The sequence below is a fragment of the Heliangelus exortis genome, chromosome 3 (genome assembly GCF_036169615.1).
Source record: "Heliangelus exortis chromosome 3, bHelExo1.hap1, whole genome shotgun sequence".
Classification (NCBI taxonomy): Eukaryota; Metazoa; Chordata; class Aves; order Apodiformes; family Trochilidae; genus Heliangelus; species Heliangelus exortis.
The window spans coordinates 1,237,147-1,247,531 of NC_092424.1; the positions used below are offsets into that span (position 1 = coordinate 1,237,147).

The 10,385-nt window shown below is 49.3% G+C and overlaps 1 protein-coding gene across 1 annotated transcript; it reads right to left on the minus strand.

Annotated features, from left to right (window-relative positions):
* Nucleotides 1–807: 807 nt before the first annotated feature.
* MPC1 (mitochondrial pyruvate carrier 1) lies at nucleotides 808–10,365 on the minus strand. The gene is made up of 5 exons (XM_071738824.1): nucleotides 10,187–10,365; nucleotides 5,881–5,884; nucleotides 5,236–5,332; nucleotides 3,407–3,539; nucleotides 808–1,810 (listed from the first exon to the last, which is right to left on the minus strand). The coding sequence occupies exons 1-5, from the start codon at nucleotides 10,255–10,257 to the stop codon at nucleotides 1,792–1,794; spliced, it is 324 nt and encodes a 107-aa protein (XP_071594925.1). The 5' UTR covers nucleotides 10,258–10,365; the 3' UTR covers nucleotides 808–1,791.
* Between the last annotated feature and the right edge of the window lie 20 nt (nucleotides 10,366–10,385).

Below are 10,385 nucleotides of genomic sequence, written 5' to 3' on the forward strand. Positions count from 1 at the left end.
GTGAAAAGCTGGAAATCTTTGGTTTTGAGCCCGGAGTGACAGCCTAGAGAGCACTAACCCCTTGCCCTGCCAGGAGGCAGCTTGCACAGCACCACAAGGGCTGTTAGAGAATGAGAACAGGCAGCAAATCCCACTCACACCCCCCAACACCACTCTGAGGACACCCTGCAGGGGGTGCAGACCCATGGGCAACAAGCACAACGTCAGACTGCTCCAACCAACCCACAGCTCAACACCAGTTTGAAGCCAGCTACAGCACAGCTCTGGGTTAAAGCCTCTCAAAATTATTACTTTCAATATTGAAAGTGTCTCTCTTTGTACCTGGACATTTTTAGACACAGTGGACCAAGTGCTGCTGGAATTCACCCACCTTCCTCCTGCACCCAGGGCTGAGTTTGGGTCAGTTCTCCCCATCCAGGTTTCACTTAAATGAGGAAGACATGACCCAGATTTCAGACTAAATGAGTAAAGCTGAGAATTCCCAGGCCTGTTGCCATAGTTACAGGCAAACTATTGTTAAAAAAAGGTGGGAAGAGGGAGAGGAGGAGAAAGAGCAGGAAACAAAGAGAACAATATCATCCTCAGGTCAGGCCTATCATGGCAGGAAGATTTATTCTCAGCCAAGTGACATTAAGTCTTTTCCTTAAGCACCTTTTCCTTAGGACCCAGAGGACACTGAAGTCAGAACATACCCAGGACACCATTTTAGTTTTCCAGCCCATTTTTGCTTCCTGCTGTTCCAGCAATAAAATGGCACATTCCACACTACAAGGTCACCCTGGCGTCACAATAAACCAAACTCCTCAAAACATTCAAGGGATTTATTGCCATTTGGAATATGTTTATTGTTCAAGAACACTGCACTGAAACAAAGCCCATCCCATGCATTTGTTGCCAGCTGTACCCTCAGCACCAGTGCAGCTTTCAGGCAGGTCATGCAGCAACACCCCCCTCAGAGTGAAGTAAAAAAACCACTGAAAGGCACCTCGTGGCCTTCAGACTCCAAACAAGGTGATTTTTTGCCTGTTAAGGATTACATACATCTAGAACAACTCAAACAGGAAAAAAAAAAATATAATAAAATCCCTTTAGGGCTTTTTAAAGAGCAATAACAGACTCTGCTGCTTCCTTCATTCAGTGCTGTGCTTCTGCTTTCCCAACTCTTCTTTAAATAATGTGCGACTTCAAATGTTACTGGAGTCCCTTCTCTGAGACAAGGCATGCAGGGAGAGGGAGCTGCTCACTCCTGGGCTGCCTATCTACACATTTGTTCTTGCAGATTAGCAAGCCACTGCTTTTAAGTTAAAAAAAAAGAAAAAAAAAAAAAGAGAAAACCAAAAGAGAGGATAGGAATGAATGCACCCAAGTTAAATGGCTTTTAAGAGTATGTTAACACGTGGAGCAACAATACCACCTACACTTCTGCTGATGTTCATAGGCTGACCTGAAAAACTGTTTTGTCAAACCATTGGGGGCCACTTTTGGAGATTGTCTGATTAAAAAAAAAAAAAATAGTTTTCAAACACTGCTTGTTATTTTTATAATCACTCATGGGTAGTTATTAGAGAGCTGTAAGGCAGCAAAGTTTTAGATGCAATGGCTTACGTTGCTGAATACTTCTTAAAAGGCAAGATAAAAAAAAAAAACAGATTGATTGTTGGTGGGGTCATACTCATAATGGGTGTTTCTGTTTGATCCCCACTGTAACTGTGACAGCAGCTGTAGATGGCAAGTCTTCCTTGGTTGGCATTCAGGATGAACACATTCCCTGGCTTATTTCAAGTTGGGTATTTAGTTCTTTTTCTCCAATCTGCCAAAAGAAGAACAGCTTTGGTGAGTGTGAACATTAAACTGCAGGTGCTACACAGAAATCTGTCATTCCCCTAGAACTTTAGGAATGAAGGACATCTGTCCAGTTATTCACTCAAAGGCAGAAAAGAAAGGCAAGTTATTTACTCTCTCATTTTTAAATTTCAAGTTAATTGGGAAAAGCCCCAATCCTGACTGCTCAGGATTTCCTGGGATGGGCTCTGCACTACTTGAAATGAGAGTCTGGGATTTCCTCAGGGACTCTCAGCTTGGAGCTACCCCAAATCACCTTAGAATCACAGAATCCTAGAATTGGCTGGGTTGGAAGGGACCTCAGAGCTCATCAAGTCCAACCCTTGATCCACTCCCCCCGTGGTTCCCAGCCCATGGCACTGAGTGCCACATCCAGGCTCTTTTGAAATATCTCCAGGGATGGAGAATCCACCCCTTCCCTGGGCAGCCCATTCCAATGGCTGAGCACCCTCTCTCCAAAGAATCCTTTCCTAATATCCAACCTAAACCTCCCCTGGCAGAGCCCCAGCTCTGCCAGGGGAGGTTTAGGTTGGATATTAGGAAAAAATTCTTTAGTCTGTGCCCTCTTATCCTACTGATATCTGCCTGACCCCCCCTGGCTCCAACCTCCTTTCAGGGAGTTGGAGAGAGTGATGAGGTCTCCCCTGAGCCTCCTCTTCTCCAGCCTCAACACCCCCAGCTCCCTCAGCCCTTCCTCACAGGACTTGTGCTGGATCCCTTCCCAGCCTCCTTGCTCTTCTCTGGACCTGCTCCAGCACCTCAATCTCCTTCCTGAGCTGAGGGGCCCAGAACTGGACACAGGACTCAAGCTGTGGCCTCCCCAGGGCTGAGCACAGGGGCAGAATCCCTTCCCTGGACCTGCTGGCCACGCTGTTCCTGAGCCAGCCCAGGATGCCATTGGCCTTCTTGGCCACCTGGGCACACTGCTGGCTCATGGTCACCTTCCTGGCAATCCAGACTCCCAGCTCCCTCTCTGTCTGGCTGCTCTCAGCCACTCTGTGCCCAGCCTGGAGCTCCCCAGGGGGTTGTTGTGTTGGATCATAAAATAGAATCCCAGAATCATTCGGGTTGGAAAGGAGCTCTGGGATTACCAACTCCAACCCTTGATCCACTGATCTGCCTGACCCCCCCTGGCTCCAACCTCCTTTCAGGGAGTTGTAGAGAGTGATGAGGTCTCCCCTGAGCCTCCTCTTCTCCAGCCTCAACCCCCCCAGCTCCCTCAGCTCTTCCTCACAGGAATTCTGCTGGATCCCTTCACCAGCCCAGTTGCCCTGGAGCTGCTCTCTTTGATTTCCCCACGCCATCCAAGCTCCTCACAGCTTTAGGGATGCTTCCCACCCAGACTTCCCAACCCCACACACAAAACCAGCACCTGAAAGCCCTGCCCACACCCACACCCTTCAGGATTTTCAGCCTTTCCTCGGGAGCTGCACAGACAACAAGTTAAAGCTTGTTGAAGCTGCCCAAGGAGTTCAGCCCCCAGCTCTGCCCCACACACACAGCTCCCAGAGAGCAGGGTGACAGCACCAAGGGGGAGGGACCCCCCCTCCCTGCAGCCACTTGCCTGTATTTGATCAGTCGTCCTCCTTGGACCAGCTGGGCCACTTCATTGGTCAGGTGGCAGGCAAAAAGCAGCCAGTTCCTGGGCTGCACTTTGTAGGCAAACCTCATGAAAGTCAAGGAGTAACAACACAGTGCTGCAAAACAGGACAGAGGTGCTCAGGAGCTGGGTGGTTTGGTGCTGGGGGGAGGTGGTGCCAGAAGGAAGGCTTCTCACTGCTCCTCAGCAGTCCTACAAACCTCTCCTGTTGGAGGAGCCAGTGCAGCAACACACAAACTGAGCTCATTTTTGTGCAGCTTTCCACAAAAACTCCTTTTCCTCATTTGTGAGGCAACTGAGGACATTTTAGAGTTTTACCCCCACTGTCTCAGCCAGAAAAATATACAAAAAAGAAAAATATACAAAAAAGAAAAATATACAAAAAAGAAAAATATACAAAAAAGAAAAATATACAAAAAAGAAAAATATACAAAAAAGAAAAATATACAAAAAAGAAAAATATACAAAAAAGAAAAATATACAAAAAAGAAAAATATACAAAAAAGAAAAATATACAAAAAAGAAAAATATACAAAAAAGAAAAATATACAAAAAAGAAAAATATACAAAAAAGAAAAATATACAAAAAAGAAAAATATACAAAAAAGAAAAATATACAAAAAAGAAAAATATACAAAAAAGAAAAATATACAAAAAAATACAAAAAAGAAAAATACATAAAAATAAAAAAAATAAAAATAATAAAAAAAATATAAAAATAAAAAAATAAAAAAAATATAAAAATAAAAAATCTAAAAAATATAAAAATAAAAAATCTAAAAAATATAAAAATAAAAAATGTAAAAAAAAAAATATATATATATACACTTGTAAAGATGAAGCAAGTGTCTGAACCTTGCTGAGCTGGGCAGCTGCCACCAAACCACTACCTGCAGAAGAGTTTCACTGTGCCAGAGATCATCTGCACCACCCTCCCAGCTTGAGGAAGCTGATTAAGGACTGAACATGAGGCTGGAACTTTCCTTCATCCAAAAGTATTTGGCTTTTGGGGAGAGTTGCTCAGGATCAAGTTATTAACTGAGTTGTGGGAGAGACACAATGGGAAAATCAAGACAATAAAATTATCAAGGTTATGATCTTAGGGAAGCATTTGAACAATCAAAGAGACATTTAGGCAAAACCTACACATGTTCAAAAAGGTGGAAAAAGTGTTGCTTATGCATTTAAAAAACGCTGAAGCAGTGCATGCAGCAGTGCAGGGCAGCAAGGAATGATCCTTTTGGAGTCAGTCTGTGGCTAAAACTGCCAAGACTCAAGATTCACCTCTCTCCCCTCAGAGAAAGAAAGCTCTGCAGTACCTTCATTTTTAAGAGGTTTCTGAAATGATTTCCCAGTGTATTTGAGACCTGTCTCTGGTTTACAACTAACCCTGTATCACTGCTTGAGGGACAGTCAGCAAGAAAGCTCTGCAGTACCTTCATTTTTAAGAGGTTTCTGAAATGATTTTCCAGTGTATTTGAGACCTGTCTCTGGTTTGCAGCTGTATCACTGCCTGAGGGACAGTCAGCAAGAAAGCTCTGCAGCACCTTCATTTCTAAGTGGCCTCTGAAATGATTTTCCAGTGTATTTGAGACCTGTCTCTGGTTTGCAACTAACCCTGTATCACTGCCTGAGGGACAGTCAGCAAGAAAGCTCTGCAGCACCTTCATTTCTAAGTGGCCTCTGAAATGATCTTCCAGTTTATTTGAGACCTGTCTCTGGTTTGCAGCTGTATCACTGCCTGAGGGACAGAGTTCTGTACCAGCTGATCCTGACCAGTTCCCAGCTCTTACCAAATGTCATCCTGCCACTGATGATTTCAGGAGATTTCTTCATGTCATTAATAGCAGCCACAGGAAGTCCCCAGTTGGCCACTGGCCCCCAAAAGTGCTGCAGGAAAGGGAAAAACAACGTCAAGTTACACAAAAACTTTGGACTTTTGGAAAGAGGCAATGTTTGGCCAGCTGAAGCTCAGCCTGTGAGTAAATACTACGTGGGCAGCACTGCTGGGGTTTGCAGGATGCTCCCCAGGTGCAGGCAAGGTCATCACAGTGCTGAGGGAACAGGCTGCTCAGGACTGAAGCTGGGGAGAAGGTGAAGCCAGAAATCCCCTCCCCTTGCTCACCGTGCTGTTGGAAAGGGCCATCAGTTTCCCGTCCAAAACATGGAAGAAAAAAAAGAAAAAAAAGTTAGTTCCTTGCATAGCCAGGTACACAAGGGTGCCACAAACAAGCAGAAGGTGGCTTACCCTTAACCAGCATTAAAATCCCATTTCATAGATTCCCAGATAGATTCCCAGATAGATTCCCAGATAGATAGACAGAGTCCCAGACAGAGTCACAGAGTCAGAGTCACAGAGTCAGAGTCACAGAGTCAGAGTCCCAGAATTGGCTGGGCTGGAAGGGACCTCAGAGATCATCAAGTCCTGTCATTGTCACAGTGCTGGCTGCTCAAGGACCTTTTTCCTTCCAAGATAACCCCCACCTGTGGAAGACATTCAGCCCTGCAGACTCAGAGCTCTCAAAACCCCCACAGCCCCTGGTTTCCAAGATGCCAGAAGCAACCCAAGACAGAGCCAAGCAGCTCCTGGCTGGGGGCTCTGGAGGAGTCACCTGGAACTCACATGAACACCTCAAGCCAAGTGCCACACAGTCTGAGTGTCACCAGGCTGAGGTCAGCTGGGACTTGGTGACAAACCACTGACTGGTTCACTGCACTTTCACTACTCTGACCACTTGGGGGTTGGGTTTTTTGTTTTCTTATTAACCCAGCTGCAGCAATAATTAAGTTCAAGTTCACAAGACAAGTGCACAGCTCAATTTTTTTTTTTTTTCCCCACAAACCCTTAGCTAACTAAATTCCCCCATGTCCCCAGGCACAGCAGCTTGGTGCCAACAGCAACCAGGCTTCACTTTTCAAGTGGAAGTTGTTTTCAAGCACGTGGAAGCCTGAAATAGATTGGAAGTGCTGCTATTTTAACTGCAGGCAGGCCTGGCTGAGGTCTTGCAAGGTTGTCCTTGTAGCCCTGGGAGCCTGGAATGGTTGTTATGCTGCTGGGAGAGGGCAGATCAAGGTGACAGAGATTTTTCCAAAAGCAGATATCCCTCCCCAAAGGGATATGCACCATTCCCAACAGCCAGGATACCCCAGCAGCTGCTCCTGAGGTGATCCCAGGCCAGAGGAGCAGTTTCCAAGAACTGAATTCATTCCCCTGAGCAGGGGAACACTCTGTCCCAGTGTTCCCAGAGCTGACTGACTGTATTTATTCCTGCATTTCCCATGCATTTTCCTCCTCCCAGCCTGCAGCAGAGATGAGGTGGCACCCCCTTCCCCCCACACTGCCTTGTGGCAGGGGTGTCACCCTTCTGATCCTGTGAGGAGAGGCTGAGGGAGCTGGGGGTGTTGAGGCTGGAGAAGAGGAGGCTCAGGGGAGACCTCATCACTCTCTCCAACTCCCTGAAAGGAGGTTGGAGCCAGGGGGGGGTCAGGCAGATATCAGTAGGATAAGAAGGCACAGACTAAAGAATTTTTTCCTAATATCCAACCTAAACCTCCCCTGGCAGAGCTTCAGCTCTGCTTCAGCTCTGCCAGGGGAGGTTTAGGTTGGATATTAGGAAAGGATTCTTTGCAGAGAGGGTGCTCAGGCATTGGAATGGGCTGCCCAGGGAAGGGGTGGATTCTCCATCCCTGGAGATATTTCCAAAGAGCCTGGATGTGGCACTCAGTGCCATGGGCTGGGAACCACGGGGGGAGTGGAGCAAGGGTTGGACTTGATGAGCTCTGAGGTCCCTTCCAACCCAGCCAGTTCCAGGATTCTCTGATTCACTGGGGTGGGAAGCTGCAGGGAAGGGAAAGGCAGCTGCAGAAAAGGACTTTTTCATCACCAGTTATTTTTTTATCTATGGTTCCTTCCTGATGTGTCCACACAGGACCTGAGCTCCCCTGAGCTGACCACACAGCCTGTGGGTGTCTGCTGGCTCTCCCCCAAGCCCCCTTCCCTGCAGTTTTCCTGCTTTCCCCTCCTCAGGGTACCAGTGCCATGGGTTGGGAACCACAGAGGGAGTGGATCAAGGGTTGGACTTGGTGATCTCTGAGGTCCCTTCCAACCCAGCCATTCTGTGATTCTGCAGGAGGGGATTGTTCACCTCTCTGAGCTTCCCAGTCAGGCCCTGTGCCCTGCCATTCCTGGCACAGACCAGTAGAGGACATTTAAATTCTTTTTGTCCTTGTGTTTAAAGATTTACTCATAAGAGGTGAGGATCAGCTGGTTCTGGTTCCAGTTCTGACATAACCCTCCTAAGGTCCACTGCAAGCTAAAGCAGTGTCCTGGGCAGCTTACACCCACACAGTGCAGGGCATTAACTCCTTCCAATCCTCTCAGGAGCAGGCACCACATCTCCATTCCTGACAACTCAGCAGCAGAGACCCTTTGGAAGTGCCCCAGGAGATGGCAGGAAATGCCCCAGGAGATGGCAGTTCCCATCCTTCTTTTCCTGTTACCAGTGGATTTTGGGGCTCCTTGGGGTTCAGTGACTCAAATAATTTTTACCACCAGAAGATGCCAGAGCTTGTCTACAGTGGCTTAGAGGTTTTCCTTCTCAAAAAAGCTGCTGTGCTGCGTGTTTTTCAGGCAGTAAATCTTTGAGTAGAGGAAGTGGACTCAGCTGCCTGCTGTAATGGCTTAGATAATACAACTTTAACTAAAGCTGACATCTTTAAAGCGATTTTAAAGAATAAAAAGCAACTTGAAGTCCCAAAGCAGAGAGCTCCCAAGCTTCCAGATGCTCCTCAGCTCATTTGCCATGAACACTGCTGCAACATTTCACCAGCAGCAGGAAAAGCCCCGAGCAGCTGGCACTAAAGCACCAAGACTTGGGGTAAATGACATTTCCATCACTCCCAGTCCTTCAGCTCCCTGCTAACCACCCCTGGCAGGATGCAGGATGCAGGATGCTCAGTGCCAGTCTGAAAAGCAGTTTCTCTCTTTCTTTGTGCACACAGAGCCCAGCTGGGGGGGTCACCCAGTTCTAATGCCAGAGGCAGCCACCTGAAAAGCAGGAACAGGCACTCCTTGGGATTCCTCCCAGCCTGAAGGGATGAGCCTGCAGCCACTCATTCCCATGGGTATGGATTGGCTGGGAATGTGCTGGCCCCAAGCCATAAGAGAGGAGCACTCAGTTCCCCTGCTGGGGGAAACCTCAGGTGCTGTGCCTCAGCATGTGAAGCCCCAGAGGGTCATTAACCACCATCCCAGGGCATTGCACCCCACAAACCAGTGCCACATCCCTTCCTGGCACTACAAGCTGCTTCCCAGAACAGGGCCCAGAGCTCTGGGAAGAAGGGAATTGTCTTCAGGACAGAACCTGGGAAGCAAGGAGCTGCAGCTCTCAGACACACACACACACTCTGGAGAACCTGCCTCACTGCTCAGCTCCCAGCCAGCAGCCTGGACATTTGGCTCCTTGGGAGCACAGAAGGAAAAGCAGCTGGAGCCACAGCCCTTCAGGAACACCAGGAACAGCCCTACAAACTCTGCAGCTACCTTTGGACCTAACAAGGCACAACCCAACCCACAGAAGGCAGAATCTTTTTCTTTTTTTTTTTATTTTTTTAAATACAGCTTTACCTCAGTACCTTATTTCCAGGCTAGAGTTAGGATGAGGCAGAGCTGCAAAGGATCATTTCAGCTACCTCTGTGGTCAGGGAGCTGATCCTGTCTGCAAGTACTGGTGGTAGGAAGCAGCTTTTATCTCTTCAGGATTTCTGTTTGGTTTTCTAATCAAGCAGCAGACTGCTTCCTGGTTTTATTGGGTATTTACAGGCTCATTTACACTCATCCTGCTGCCATTAGCTAAAGGTTAACATGAAAAACACATCTCTCAGCTTATGCAACATCTTCCAAGGCCCTCAAAAGGAACCCAGGCAGAAGCCTAATGTGACCTTTCCTCATTTTGCCTCAAGGACATTCTCTTCCTTCTTGTCCCTTTTTGATCTTTTTGCCGCCCCATTTCTGGAGAACTTGGGCTCTCCAGACACCAAACCAACCAGCCCACCCTCCTCCTCGCTGGCCCCTTTATCCCAGCCCCTCTTCCCTCCTGCTGCTGCCCCAGGACAGAGTTTCCCGGGTGTCCTCCACAGGCTGCTCAAGTTCCAATCGGCAGAAGGAGGAGCAGCAGCTCCTGTCACAGGCTGCTCACCCGGCTTGAAAACCTTTTTATTTCCTTAAGTTTTGGTCCAACTGCTTGCCAGCCAAGCCACCCCAAGCCTTCGTCCCTGAGCCCTGCACTCCGGGCTCTCCCAGCTCTCAGCAGCCCCGCTGCAATTTCCATTTTCTGCTATTTTTGTGATTCCGGTTAACGGAGCCGCCCCTGCCCAGGAGCCCTGAGCTGCCCGGGCCGTGTCCGCAGCCTCGGGGCCATGGCAGGGGGGGCTCTGGGATCACCCCCCGGGCCCATCCCCGCTTTATCCCAGCCCGGAGCCATCCCCGTCCTCAGGAACGGAGCTGCCACCGCCCCCTCCCGCCCACAGCCCCGCAACGCTCCCGGTGCCCTTGCGGAGCCCGGGCTGTGCTGACAGGAGCGGGGCAGTGACACGGGAGGGGGGGGGGGGGGGGGGGGCAGCTCGGTGACAAACGCGGCTGCCCCGCACCCCGGCTGTCCCGCACCTCCTCCCCAAGGTCAGCCCGCTCTCCGCGGGACGGGCCGAGCGGGATCCCGAGCACCGCGTCTGCCGCCCGCCCGTTACCTCATGAGGTATTCCCGGAACTCCTTGCTGCGCACATAGTCGGCGGCCTTGCGGGCCAGCGCCCCCGCCATGGCGGCCCCGGGCTCCCCGCCTGCCTCACGCACCCGCCCGGGCCCCGCCGCCGCCGCTCCACGCTTTACGGCAGCGCCCGCGCCACCGCCCCTTACGTCACAGCCGCGCTCGCCGCCTATTGGCTGAG